Source organism: Rhinolophus ferrumequinum, chromosome 10 (genome assembly GCF_004115265.2).
Source record: "Rhinolophus ferrumequinum isolate MPI-CBG mRhiFer1 chromosome 10, mRhiFer1_v1.p, whole genome shotgun sequence".
NCBI classification, from domain to species: domain Eukaryota; kingdom Metazoa; phylum Chordata; class Mammalia; order Chiroptera; family Rhinolophidae; genus Rhinolophus; species Rhinolophus ferrumequinum.
In genome coordinates this window covers 78,533,885-78,549,775 of record NC_046293.1, presented here as the reverse complement: position 1 = coordinate 78,549,775, position 15,891 = coordinate 78,533,885, and the positions used below count along the sequence as shown (strand labels likewise).

The 15,891-nt window shown below is 30.9% G+C and overlaps 1 protein-coding gene across 1 annotated transcript in view; it reads left to right on the top strand.

The window, feature by feature from the left end:
- MGAT4C (MGAT4 family member C) overlaps window positions 1–4,639 on the top strand; it is a 558,476-nt gene extending 553,837 nt beyond the window's left edge. Inside the window, exons 5-6 of the mRNA XM_033116167.1 lie at window positions 65–212; window positions 3,475–4,639. Of these exons, the coding sequence (XP_032972058.1) occupies window positions 65–212; window positions 3,475–4,616 (1,290 nt within the window). The 3' untranslated portion in view covers window positions 4,617–4,639. The remainder of the gene's footprint in view (window positions 1–64; window positions 213–3,474) is intronic.
- Window positions 4,640–15,891: the final 11,252 nt, after the last annotated feature.

The following is a 15,891-nucleotide window of genomic DNA, read 5'->3' as shown; positions in this document are numbered from 1 at the left end:
CTTTACTTAATCTACGGCAATATATTATTTATTTATTTTCTCTGCCCTTTTTCTTGGCATTCAGGAAGGAGACAAACAACTTATAAGGGAAACATCCACACATCAACTGAATTCAGAACGCTATGTGCACACTTTCAAAGATTTATCTAATTTCTCAGGAGCCATCAATGTCACCTATCGCTACTTAGCTTCTACACCTTTACAAAGGAAGCGTAAGTATCCTTACATTTTTAAATCAAAAATACATAAAGTATTTTGTTTCAAAATAATGATTTCTTGCTTCATTCATATAGCAACAAAAGTTTATCGGTTTTATTCATACAATATATTTTAGGGGAAATATTTCAATGTTTCTTCACAGATTACAATTGCTCACTGATCCAAATCTATTAATAACAAAAAATAAATAAAGGCTTAATTGGAATATGAACTTTTTTGACTGGTTTCATTTTATTTTTTTTTTATTAAATTTATTAGGTGACATTGGTTAGTAAAATTATATAAGTTTCAAGTGCACAGTTCTGTAACACATCATCTATATTTCACACTGTGTGTTCACCACCCAGCGTCAGTTCTCCTTCCATCACCATATATTTAACCCCCTTTACCTTCATCTACCACCCCCTCACCCTCACCCTCTGGTAACCACTAAACTGTTGGCCATGTCTATGAGTTTTTTGTTTGTTTATTTGCTTGTCTTGTTTGTTTGTTGCTTTCAGTTTTAAATGCCACATATGAGTGAAATCATGCGGTTCTCAACTTTCTGTCTGACTTATTTCACTTAGCATTAACAGTTTGCTGTAGGACCGTGTAGAGGGACTAGGAAAATTCAGTTTATTTTAAATTTTAAAAGTTAGCTTTTAAAAATAGCTATTCCCATATTGATACATTTTAAAACCTTAATGGTTTGGTTGCTGTGACTTGCCACCAGTTTTGAAGTTGTGGAAGTTATTGTGTTAGTTTCCTAAGGTTCTATGACAAATTAATCACAAACTAGGTGGTTTAAAACAACAGAAATTTATGCTCTCACATTGTTGGAGGCCAGAAGTCTGAAATCAAGGTGCTGGCAGTGCCACACTCTAGAGGAGTCAGGGGGAGAATCCTTCCCTGACTCTTCCGGCTTCTGATCGCCCGTGGTGTTCTGTGGTTTGTGGTAGTTTAATCACAAACCCTCCTCTGTCTTTCCACAGCCTCCTTCCCTTTGTCTCTCTGTGTCCTCTCATATTCTTATAATAACATCAGTCATTGAATTTAGGGACCACACTAAATCTAATTTAACTTCACCTCAAGATCTTTAACTACATACATCTGCAAAGATTCTGCTTCCAAATACGGTCACATTCTGAGGTTTCAGGTAGACTTGAATTTTTGGAATAGATTATTCAACTCACCACAGGTAGTTTGAATCCAAGAAGTAACATACTACATTTCATGAATTTCAAGACACAATAGATTACAGAAAGTATCATGATCTAAGTACTGTACTAAGTACTAAGAAAATGTAAGTATTTATCAGTTTTAATTGTAAGTTGTCATCGACTGTAAAAATACACTGTCATAAAATTTTTAATACCGTATTTCCCCGAAAATAAGACCTACCTGGACAATCAGCTCTAATGCATCTTTTGAAGTAAAAATTAATATAAGACCCATATTATATTATGTATATTATATTATATTATATTAAAGACCCAGTCTTACATTATAATAAAATAAGACCGACCAGGTCTTATATTATTTTTTCTCCAAAAGATGCATTAGAGGTGATTGTCCTGCTAGGTCTTATTTTTGGGGAAACATGGTAGATTGTGCGGAGAACACAAAAATTGAGTCTTCTGTTAAGAAGTGTTTATGCAAGTTACTTTGTGATCACCAGATTGAAGAAATTGTAACTCAATTCAGGTTTCTTTAGATCTTTCTTTTCTTTTTTTTTTTTTCATTAAGGTTTACTGCTCTTCAGCTTCCTTCTAATTGCTTAAGACTGACATTATTTTTTATCTACATCTGTTACACCACCTTTATTCAAACATTAATAATTTTCCCTTTCCATGCTAAGTTTACTAATGTATATTAGTGCATATGAAAATTGCTTTATACTGAAGAGGCAATGTAAAATGGAGGTTAAGAACAGGACAGTTTGAATCTTCGTATCACGTTACTTACCATGTGTTGCTCTTTGCACAAGTTAGCTCATCTTACTGATTTAGCGTCTTCATCTATAAAATAGGACGGATGAAAAGTGCAAAGGTATCCCAAAGACTGTATGAGTATTATACATAGGTAAAATGTATAGACTTCTGTCTTTTATGTGGAAACTGTTCTATAAACATAGCCATTACTAAGCATAATGAAGGCTAGTGGCTTGAGTTTAATGGTACTGGATAACATAGTAGGTTTTCAATAGAAGACAAGGTTGTAAGCCCAGGTAGTTAAGCAAAATATGTAGACAAGTGAGAAGAAATTTTCTTGGAAGGGACTTTTTCATTATTAAGCAAATCATACCATAGGTGTCTGTACTAAAACAGTGATCTCGGTTAATATAAATATTTTCCTATTTTCCAAATGGTGGTTATGAAATTTTCTTCAGTTCTTAGTCATGGTGAGAATGAGAACTTTAAAGACTGAAAATAATTCTATACAAAGACATCGAACACTTCTCAAAGGCAAACTGCCACTTCACTGGGTTTTATTTTATTCCTTAAAAATATCTAATTTTTAAGTTCAGATTTTTAGTATCTGAATAAAAATTTCTCCAGACAAAATTAATATAAATGTGTTTCAAAATAAAGAAAACTGATATATATGTCTGGGAATAATGTACCATACATTTGAGCAATAATGCAGTTTTTGAAAAATAGCTTATGATATTGTTTGCATTCTAATTAATATACTAGATAAATTTCAAAATAAAGTTTTAAAGTCCAATTTTGAACTCTTCTGACACAAGATAATGACAGTGATCAACAAAAAATGAAAATATGACATGTGTCCTATAAAAAATTTAAAGATTGTTAAAAGAATGAGTTATCCTTATTTTTTTTGATCATTTGAGACCAGTTTGTCATCCTTAACTGTGAATTTCCTTTTCCTTTTGCAGTTTTTCTTTCTTTAAATAGCATGGATATTATCTAAATATCTATCTTCTCTAAAGGGTATATATGAGAACATTAAGCTGCAGAACACTTTAAACCATATTTTTCATTTCATAAACAAATGTTTACAGCAATAGAACTCATACATCATTGCGGTTAAGATACTTTTTTTTTACCATAGAAAATATCAATTATGTATAAAATACTCTAGCATTTATGTGTTCAACATAACATTTTAATCACAAAATATTCTGAACATAATCACTCACTAGCTTTACTTAATATAGTAGCAGGCCTAAGGGGGGAAATAACTTCTTTTTTCTGTGTTATTAAAAACCTATTTCACATTTAATTTGTCTTCCTTCTGAATTCTTTTGTTCAGGGTTTCTTACAATTGGACTTTCATCTGTGAAAAGAAAAAAAGGAAACTATTTACTTGAGACAATTAAGTCAATTTTTGAGCAATCCAGCTATGAAGAGCTGAAGGAAATCTCAGTGGTTGTTCATCTCGCAGACTTTAATTCATCCTGGCGTGAGGTCATGGTCCAGGATATTACACAGAAATTTGCCCATCATATTATTGCAGGAAGATTAATCGTTATACATGCACCAGAGGAATATTACCCAATCCTGGATGGCCTTAAAAGAAATTACAATGATCCAGAAGATAGAGTCAAATTTCGTTCCAAGCAAAATGTAGATTATGCTTTTCTGCTTAATTTTTGTGCCAATACTTCAGACTATTATGTAATGCTTGAAGATGATGTTCGATGTTCAAAAAACTTCTTAACTGCCATCAAGAAAGTCATTACATCCCTAGAAGGAACTTACTGGGTAACTCTTGAGTTTTCTAAACTTGGCTACATTGGAAAACTTTATCATTCACATGACCTCCCACGTTTGGCACATTTTTTATTAATGTTTTATCAAGAAATGCCTTGTGATTGGTTATTGACTCACTTCAGGGGTCTCTTGGCTCAGAAAAATGTGATCCGTTTTAAACCATCTCTCTTTCAGCATATGGGTTATTATTCATCATATAAAGGTACTGAGAATAAGTTGAAGGATGATGATTTTGAAGAGGAGTCACCTGACATTCCTGATAACCCTCCTGCAAGTCTATATACTAACATGAATGTTTTTGAGAATTATGAAGCAAGCAAGGCTTATAGTAGCGTTGATGAATACTTTTGGGGAAAGTCACCTTCAACAGGAGACAGCTTTGTGATTGTATTTGAAAATCCGATTGTAATTAAAAAAATTAAAGTCAGTACTGGAACAGAAGATCGGCAAAATGACATTTTACATCATGGAGTCCTGGATGTTGGAGAAAATGTTATACTTTTCAAACACAGTAGACAATGTGATACTTATGTAAGACTAGGGGAATTCAAAAATGGAAACTTTGAAATGTCAGCTGTGAATCAAAAAATTCCATTTGATATACAGTGTATGAGGATATACGTTACCAAAACACAAAAGGAATGGCTCATTATTAAGAGTATTAGCATTTGGACTTCTTAACCAATTAAATCAACATGTCCAGTCATTGAAACAGGTCTTCCTGTTTACTTTTTTGTTAACAACCTCTTTTGCTACCTTTGTCCTATGGAGGTAAAACAACAGATGTGATATTTTAAAAGAAAAGTCAATCGCGTTGGCAGTTTTGATTTATACATTTTCATCATACTTTTACTCTAATATACACTTGTATTTATTTCAAATTCTGAAGTTGAATATCAGTCTATATTTAATGCTACTTTCATTTCTATTTTTAATGTTATGTTAGTTTCAAAATTTCAACTGAATGTCAAAAAGGTGACGTGAAAGACTTAAAATGAGAAAAATTTGTTTGTTGGATGGTGAGTCTTGAAAAATAGTTGCCAACTGTATACACTTCCTCAAGAATTGATAATTCATTGTATCATCAGATAGCTTTTATTAAGCATCTGTGTGAATATGCAGTTGGTTAGAATGATAATCTGTGCTTTTTTCTTGTTACTTAGGTTTCCATAGACTTCTATACGTCTATAATGAATACCTTCTCAGAGAAATGATGTCTTTACAACAGAATTTGTGTGTAGGTGGAACGATTAAAAAGAAAAAAAAAAGGCTTTAAGAAATATCTCTCCCCTGATTATTTATGTGAAAGGGAACACTGGTCATTGTATAAAAAACAATTGACTGAGCACTTAATATTAATACAATTTTGGTGGGAAGCAGTCTTTTTCTAGTTTCCCTTTCGAAAAAAAAATAATAGTTATGCCCAATATTTTCAGGTTACATTGGATACCTGCATTTAATCGAAGAAGTTAGACAAGGTCTATAGTTAGTTCATTCTTACTAACATTTTCAGTATATGCAAAAACTTTTTGAAGTTGATTTTATATGTTTTGTATTAAAATTCATGTGATTGAAATCATTGTGATTTATCATATACTTTTTTGGAGTTTAAATGGACATATTATAAAGGATAAAAGTAAAAAACATAGGAATCAGTTGACTTTCCTAAACTCTGAGCTAGTTCATAGCAAAGCCAGAATAAGAGATCAGGTGTTCTGACATCCAGACCATACCTTTTCCATTGTGTAGAGATGGCTCCTCACATAATTTATGCTTTCTGTTGTCTGCTATATGAGGCTTAGACAATAAGTTATGCTAGCTGGAAATAGTTGGTGTAATTCTTCCATAAGTCATATTAACATTCTATGGAGTAATCCTAAAGTATCCTAAATAATACTCCTGTGGTATATGCACCCAAATGGTAAGCGGACTTTAAGTAAATTTTACTACAAGAGACTGGACAATTGTGACTACACCATTTGTCCATTAAAGCAATTCTAGGCACCTCGGTGTCCTGAAATTGTCTCATCCCTTCTATTTTTGACAAAAAGCAACGGTGAAGGGGTTTATGATAAATAGAAATGAAGAGTACTTCATGTGTGTTTATGGAGGGACTTAAATATATGTTTATATAGATGAATATGAATCTGTGTGTGTCTGTGTGTGTGTGTGTGTGTGTGTGTGTGTGAAGACTAGACTTGTAATACTGAAAAGAAAAGATAAATTATTCTTGTTCTTCCTTTCATCCTGAAACAGAATCCTTAGGACTCACTGGTATACTACAGTCCAAAAAAAGATTACAGTCCAAAAAAAATCCATTCATTCTATTCAACTTGATTAAACTAGAAACTCAGATAAATAAATTGGGAAATATTTTTCTTTTATGGATACAATAACTACTGTGTATTTTTTTGCACCCAGTTGCTATAGTGTTAGAGAAAATGTGAACCTATAAATATTAATATTTTGTGGTACATCTAAATCTTAAACTCATAGAAAAGATGAACACTGCCACTAAACTATTATCTTTACCTTGATTTGGAGAATACTTGCCAGATACCTAAAGATGTTCTGTTTTATTGGCTTTCCTTACTATTTTTTAACAACTGGCTAGTTGTATAGTACCATATATATATCATATATATATATATATATATCACCCCGGATATATATAGCATATATCATTATATATAGCAATACCAAATATATATCCAGGGTGTCAAAGAATGTATACAAGTGGACACTTCGGACAACATTGCTCAAGCAGTAGTTTGCCATAATCAGAAGTGTCTGGACACTGATGGTAACTACTTTAAGCACCTCTTGTAATTGCAGAAGTCAAATGTGACTTGTATTCATCTTTTGTTATCGGTATATATTGAGTAGTATAATTTTAATACAGTTTTTTTTTTCCTTTCTTAAAAATTTGTATACTTTATTTGGCACCCTGTGTGTGTGTGTGTGTGTGTGTCAGAAATTACAAATTACAAAAAAGTCCTTTTCCTGCACTACCAATAATAAAATATACACAACAAAGATGTATAATATCAAGCCCTTGGCAGACTTTATGAAGTGATGTGTGAAACTTTTACATATTCTTCTGGAAGAATTCCAAAGATGGCTGGATTACAAAGACCAGCCATTGACACCAACTGCTAGAAAATGTTTCAAGAAAGATTGCTGAGAATAGCAGTGAAATTGGATGTTTGCTAGAGAATGATAAATGTAAATGTGATCTAAACAGGTCACAATTTCATCATAAATTGGATCCTTTCATTACTGAAATTGGTTTTGAAGAAGTTGGTCGATCACCTAAGAATGTCTCTGTATTTTCTTTATAGGTTAAAGGTGAGTCAGGTTTCTAAAGAAAAGTCTTTGAAAAAGAAAGCTTTTCCATTAGAGGCCACAGGGGGCAAATAACCTTTGTCATTCAAATGTGTATTTTCTGCCCAAAAGAAAATCTGACCAAACATGCTTTTCATGGCTTAATGTTGTGTTTCTTATGTGAAAAAATTCTGAATGAGACTCTCAGAATCTTTCCCTATAGGCATAGAACAAAAAGACAGTTATTAGGTTTAATAACATTCAATCTATTATTAAGTAAGCATTATGTGATCTCTCTGCAGTAAGTTTAAAAAATACATTATTTTCTTTGTTATAAATATCCATTGAAAAAGGCAGTAATATCTCATGAATAGTTATTTAATTGCTATAAAAATAAGATGCTGACAGATTTGAAGCACAAAATGTGGTATATACCTTAAACAATGTCTCTATTTGTATACATTAAACTGACTAAAAAGCTTACTTACACTTAAAATTCTTCTCCTTAAGGAAACCATTTCAGCATTTATGGCCATCAAAGAAAAGCATTTTGTTAAAGCACAATACAATTTTGAAAAATATATACATTTTTGGAAAATACACATTTTAGCAAGAACAGGTATGGATATAAAAAGTGTTAATGCAAGCACCTTTGCATTCTCATTGAAAAACTATAACATTGTGCAATTTATAAAGTAGATATTTTCTAGGTATAAAAATATAATTTGGAAACCAAAGTGTCATTTAGAACATTTCTCTAATATAGCTACATCTATGAGACTGAGACAATTCATTTCTAACTGAGCCAGTAGTCTTTGGGAATTTGTATAAAGCTCTCATAGAGAAACTGTGCTGCACAATAATAATGTATAAATGAAAACAAACACATCCCTCATCATTTGCCAGTTTGTCAACATGTTTTTTTAGAACATGGCATCCAGGATTAACATTGTAAACATTATTTTCAGTGTCCTCAAACAATTGAAGAAAACAGAAAAATTTCCCTTTTTTCCTTGTCAATATATCCATCAATTCAATCTAAGATTATATTTATTTTTATCACCATACTATTGACTAATAAAGCCTATAATCAGACTTTGTTAGGTTACATGGTCTCTTGATAAAACATGATTTGCCATTCTGTACATGTTCAACTGATTTTTTTTTCTTATTTAAATTTTCTTATTTTTTTAATTAAATTTATTGGCGTGACATTGGTTAGTAAAATTATATAGGTTTCAAGTGTACATTTCTATAATTTCAAGAGAATTCCATGATCCCCACTTTCCATCTCTTGATCCTGTCATTCACCGTTTTAACCTAGCTTCCCAGCTTTACGTTACCAAATATTTTGATAGTATGATACCTTTTGTCCTCATAGGAGATACAGTGAAAGGATCATGCAGACCTGAGTTTGAAACCCAGTTCTGCAATTACTAGCCTCCAGATATTAAGAAAGTTATTTAGCTTCTTTGAAACTCAGTTCCCTCATTTGTGAAATTGGAATAATTTTACTTTTGTAGCCTGTTAGACTAGAAATGAGATAACAAAATCAGCAATCAATGCCATCTTAGTGATATGTAATAGGATATGACCCTTCAAAACACTACCAGAAGCTTTTCCCATGGTCAAAGGCAATCATAAACTTCACTACCCATTAGAAATGTCATCTAACCAAACTTGTTATATTTTGTTCTAAAGAATGTCATATAGAATTATGAAAATGTCTTCCTAAAATCAAGATACAATATATTCCTGTTATTTTAATCCATAACTCTAGAAATCTTATCCAAAATTTATAAAATTTTTCCTAATGTTCCCATTGTAAATATGAATGATCTTTTCTGTTTTTTAAGAAATCTAAATCAATTTACTTTGAAAAATAAAGAAAAAGAAAGGCTTTTCGTAAATTCTAAAATGTTCCTCAGAATCTATATTAAATTCACAGATCAGAATCTTGTTTTTATTTATTTATTTATTTTTTCTTTTTTGGAAAATATCAACTTCCTGTTCTCTGCTATCTTTTCCATTACTAGTAAAGCTATCAGTGCACTGGCTTAGAAATTACCTGGGCCATGATGTTCAAATTTGAAAATAAGCAGCTTATCTTTTTTCTACCTTTGATGTTTAGATTTCTACTGCTTTGAATTTTGTCTCTGTTCATTTTGGGATTATTCTTGTTAGGAGGAAAAAGGTTATAACAAAATGTAATTTGATTAGTTCTCGCTCTTTGTTTTTTGTTTGTTTTTAACATTTTTTTTTATTTACCCCAAACTGAAGAAACATCATTTTTTAAAAAATATTTTTAATATTGCTCCACATTCAGTGCATCATTACATATAGGTGTGTGTGCATCTCTTTCTCTCTGTTTGTCTCTGTCCCTCTGTGTGTGTGTGTGTGTGTGTGTGTGTGTGTGTGTGTGTGTACAGATACCAGGATGCCAAAAAAATGTATACACATGACTTGGAATCATCTTTTGTTATCAGTATATGTTGAGTATTACAATTTTATACAGTTTTTCCTTTCTTAAAATGTGTATACATTTTTTGGCACCCTCTGTATATACATATATGTATATATGTCTGTGCACGGCTATATCTGTGTGTGTGTTCATATATGTATTGTGTATATGTATATTTATTTATGAGAGAGAAAAAGGAAGTGGGGGAGAGAGAAAGGGAGAGAGAGAGACAGAGAGACGTGTCCTTAACATTATTTTTTAAACTTTCACACCTCAGCTTATTCTTGGCTTTAACTTTCTAGGCACTCTGTCCTCCTGGTGGTCCTCCTTCTAACCTGGCTTTGGGTTACATATTTTACATGTGTCCTTGCTCACATTAGACATGACATTCTCTGAAAATCATCTCATTAGACATTTTTGTGTCCTTTTAGTTTCCTTAAATCCCTTAAAAGCTTATGAATTTATTAGAGAATTCCATATCTTTGAGAATAGGACTTGCCTTTTTAGAATTTCAGGTTTATATTTATTTTATTTGAAAACCTTAACATTTGAAGGTTAAAATATGAGTTGCAAGGCATTCTTTGTCTAGATTTTAAAGATACTATGATAATAAGGTCACACTTTCCACAAATTCCAGTCCCTTCTACCTCATTAATCTGCTTATCATAATTACTATGATTTAAGTCCAGAGTAGAATGTATTTTATTAAATCTAAAATCTCCTTAGATGTTTTAATGTTCTATTTTGAACATTGAAATTTAAATGGAGATTTGAGACCATTTTCTAAATAATTGGACCTGAACATTTATTTATTCTGAAAAGACATACATAGTGAGACCAAAGTAGTTTTTTATTTGAACTATTGCTTCAGCTTCCCCTTTCACTCTCTCTAGATATTGTCTTCAGAGATCTACTCCAAAGCTAAATTCATTATAAAAGAAAATATGTAAATTTTATATGCTCATACAAAATACAATCATATTAAGAATATAGTATGTTCAAATTTCATGTCTTATAGGAGGAAAAGGAATACCCTAAATAGCTATTTCTTTAAAATAGATGAATCAAAGATAACTAATAAGATTCTCAATATTTTTTGTCCTAAAATTTCCATGAGGCATACCCTCATTAAATTTAATATGCAGAAAATTGTCACCTTATTTAATGGCTGCTAAAGGGTGCACAATGACAGTGAATAAACAAAGTTCAGAATCTTAGTCTATACTTTCAATATATTATGTGTTACTATAGGTTAAACCACAATAGCCAATGTAACCTAAAATAATTCTGCCTAGCTGAAGATAAATACAATTTTGATGTATAAAAGTCATCAAACATCAATGTATAAATAAAGCAAAGGAGGCTGTTAGCAGTCATAATGGAAACCTATCATAACTATTGCAAAAATATTTAAAATCTTTAATTTATGATCAAAGCTCTGGAAGAGATGAAGAGAATTTTTCTCTTCTACTTCCTCCCTCACTTAACCATCAGTCACCAAGGAAACACAGTTCTTGCAGTTCTGCAAAAATATAACGGCAACCCCCTTTTCATTCACCAGATTTTAAACTCTATTATACACCAGGCATTTAAAAAATGTTTTATTGCAATTTCATCTGAGTCAATTTTCTTATTGCATAATCTATCATTTTCTCTGCAGTATGTCCATACCTATTTGACAAAAGCTCTTAAAATATTACATGTATCTGTATCCCCAAGAACTACCCCATATTTGTTTAACTATTTGACATGTTTTATTTTTCCATCTTTAAATAATCTATATACTTCCCTCATACTTTTAAATATATACAGAATGTGATCAACAAATATGGTGAATGTTTATTTTTTTTAAATGGTTACAGTAAAAGACATATTGCCATTAATCCCTATCAAAATACTCCCCCTCACTTCAAATACATTTATCCCATCATTCTTGCCACTTTCTGAAGCAGTTCTGGAAGTCCTCTTTTGTGAGTGTCTTTAGTTGCACTGTCGTGGCTGCCTCGATGTCCTGAATCATTTTGACTTTGGGAAAGAGCCAGAAGTCGTACGGTGCCAGATCAGGAGAATAGGTGGTTGAGAACACACCATAATGTTTTTATTTGACAGAAATTGACATACCAGAAGTGATGTGTGACAAGGAGTGTTGTCATGATGGAGGATGAAGTAAAGACACGAAAGAGGACTTTCAGAACTGCTTCAGGAAGTGGCATGAATGATGGGATGAGTGTGTTTGAAGTAAGGCAGAGTAGTTTGAGGGGGATTAATGGCAACGTGTCTTTTCCTGTAATATTTTTTTTTGTATTTAAACATTTACCATATCTTTTGATCACACCATAAACACTGTATCCCACATTTTTTACTTTATCAGTGAGTGAGAGTACATTTCCAAAAAGTTATAATGATCTTGATTCCTTTACCACTGCCCATCTTTTAAAGTAATCTAGTTTTGACAGTAAGTTACATTTATAATCTTACAATTGAGTGTTATTGGTCATTATGGGACCACATGAGATGGTATTAATAGTTGGCAGAAGTTATTCACTACTAAATAAACTTAATAACTTAAGCTACATCTTATACTTTAACATTTAGTCCTATTGAAAGGTATTGAAGGTTTATATCTTTTTTTTTGTATCACATTGGATCTATTCATTAAGTATAATTCCTTACCTACAATTAATTGTTCTATTAGGAAAGGGATAAACATAAGAAGAATAAAATTCCCTAGAAAGTCATGTACTTGATTTATAAGTTAGCCTAAATCAGTTATTTTTAAAAGGACAAACTGATCTCTACTAATAGAATGAATGATGGTTTTTCCCTAAATGAAAATCTCTATATCCTTAACTTCGTATAGAATTACAATAAAAAAGTGTTCCCATTTGAAGTAAATATCCAAATTAAAATTTTGTAAATCCTGTTAATACAATTTTAACTTATATTCTCAACATTTCTTGAGCTCTAAATTGTATGGAACTGGGCACAAAACTTTTGTTTATTCTGTGTGTGATCGTTATCCACTATAATTTGGCCATCAATGATAAAATCATTAATGTCTTTATAGATCACTTAGAAGAACCAATTATTTTGGGAAAGCATTTGGAAAAATTTTCACTAACAGCCAGAAAGATTTCTGAGGCTTAAGTGTATCTTCGAAGTATTTATACTTAATGGTTGTGGATATCTTCAGTTAAATCTATAAACCGAATTATAAATTTCTAGCCTTTAACTTTCTGCTGATCTACTGTAACCATTCCTAACCATAGTCAGATTAGGCAAAAAACAGTCACTCAAAATATTCCCTATTACATACATAGCTATCAAATTAATGATAACAATATATCACTAATTTGACTCTGTTGAAGGGATGCACCTTTCAAATATTGTGGTAAGGAGAGTTTGCTGAGCGCCCAGGAAGTGTAGAAATTACAACAAGGGAAATGTTAAATACATAAGCTGGAAGGATTCAGAAGGAAAAACTTTACTTCATGATTTTTGCCTAGAGGAAGTTACCTTTCCTCTCAGCATTACAGTTTAACATGGCTTAACTTTTTTTAGTCTGTACTACTCCTCAAGATTTATTCCAATCAAAATGTGATTCTTATGAGTGTCAAAATACAATTTAGGTGAAAATCTATTGCTTTTACTTACCTGACCAAATAGATTAAGTTTATTCCTATAGAAATCAGAATTCCAGATTAGACCAGAAGTTCTATTTTGTTACACAATTTTACTAAATGGATAAACTGTTTTCTGCCATGGAATACTACAACGAGATGTCTGAATTAATTTGAGAAGTGATACATCTGAGTTACGTGTTTCCTATAAAACCAGTAAAAAAATGTATGTGTCCTAGTTAAGCAATCTAAATTGATCATCATCTTTGAAATGTAAAAAGATATTTTGTAATATTTTTTTCTGAAAAATCTCTCTATTGGCCATCAATTTAATGTGGATAAATCTACATATTATCAAGCAACATATCACCAAATAAGTTCTTAATAAATAGTAACCTGATACACCACTAAAAATAGCTATCATAAATACCATTCATACAGTGTCACCCTAATATTTAGTATTTTGTTTTATCAGAAGTGACATTCATTAAATTATTTTGATAATACCTATTTTATTCTTACAAATATATTTGTATTAATAATAATGTAAATTTTATTGTATGACTAGTTGAATTTATTATAAATATGTAAAATTTCACCTCTTTTCTAATTTTTATTAGTAAATTTAATAATTATTGCAATGACATTTACACATTGCTCTGACAATATAAAATTTTATAAGGCAAAATTTTACTTAACAAAAAGAGCAATCCCCACACCTCTACTTCATTTTATTTTAATTTCATAATTTATGTGATTAATTTTGCTTTTTAGCCACTCATGTTTTTATAAGTCATAGAAATAGGCATTTATTCAAAAACACATTTTTATACATTTATACAGAAAAATACATTTTTAGGAAGTTACAAAATTAGATCTACATATTATGTCAACATTCTTGATTAGTGAATTTATTGGTCTTACCATATAAAATATAATGGAAATGTTAATCACTTTTTATTTAAATTGCTTACAATTTCTCCCTTCGATTTCAAAGCAAAATAATATCTGGATTATTAAAGCACTGGAAATTTGGAGTAGTACAAATACAGTAAATCCAATTAGTTAAATTACTAATTTTCTTAGTATATTTAGAACAAATAATATAGTCAAAGGAGTGCACATGAGGAAGTGAGGTATGTCCACACAGACTTTAAAATAAAAAAAATATATGGTAGTGTTATGGCTGGATTATGTTGACTAACAATTTTAGACTTTAAAGTAGCCTAGGAGGATTTTTAAATAATGTGTCTACTTACAAAATGGCTTGAACACTTTCACTGACTTGACCCAACAATTTAGCTATACTTTTAAGAAATACAAGAAAAAAACAAATTTTGTTAATTTTGTGAAATATTCAAGTTATAGTATTGATTATGCTAACAAATCTACTAGATGACTCAAATTTACCAGTTGATTTACTCCTTAATGAAAGTGACTGTCAATCTATTAAAAAGAAGTAAAATATAAAAAGTCAGATACCAGTCATTATGCAAGCAAAACCACTAGAGGAATTATTGACTTTTATCCCATTTAATTAGTTTCAGTGACCTATGAAAGACATTCAGTTCCACCTAGTGACACTTAATTAATGTTAATGAATTAATATTTCCTTACACATTGAGTTACTAAATAACAATATTAATAATTCATATTTATTGGAGAGTAAAAGAGGAGGCCACAGAGCTAGACTGTTATCAAATTCCAAAGCAAAGGCATTTGGGCTGATAAGAAAAAGACACAAAACTAACAAATCTCTAATTTGTAGATAACTTTATGTAGACTCAGCATCTAAAATAGTCCTAACAAGTAAATGACATATTCTGAGCAACTGTGAGACACAATGCCAAGACTTTGTGTTCATTTTATTATCTTATTTAATAAGTGAAACAATCATATGAAATCAGTATATCAGTAAACCTAGCAGCATATGAGGAAACTGGTGTTCAGTAATTTGTGCAAGGTCATATGAACTAATGGGGGATTTAGAGGGGATTCTATCTCAGGTCAGTGTAATTCAAAAGTCCATCCATGCTCCTAACCACAAGTGTCTACCACTTCCTAATTATGATGAGTTCATTGATAACGCATTTGGCTATGAAGTGTTTATCTAAAAGATGTGACTATGTTAAAAATAATATAAAAAGTCTAAAAATGAATTTCGATTGTTAGAAGTTCTTTCACGTGAAATATTTTTCTCAATTTTTTAAAAAATGTGACCATCTAAGATACTTGCTTCTATAATTTATTTCACTGAATTCAACTACACCTTGAAATTTATTTTCTTCTAATTTTAGTTATTTAAGAAATAAACAAAACTCGTGGGTTCTGAATACACTGAAGGATTCCAAAAGTTGTAAATTTGAGTTAATGCATTATATGATGGTCCTTCATAACTCCAGCCCCAAAAGTGCCAAATTGGTAGTTTAGCAATATGTACAAAGTATTTTTGGTTGACTAACTGATATTTAAAAACAAATTGTTTTTCAGCTAATATTTTGTAAAGTTTGGAATGTATCAACAAACTCTATAAAGCTGCATTTATCAGCCT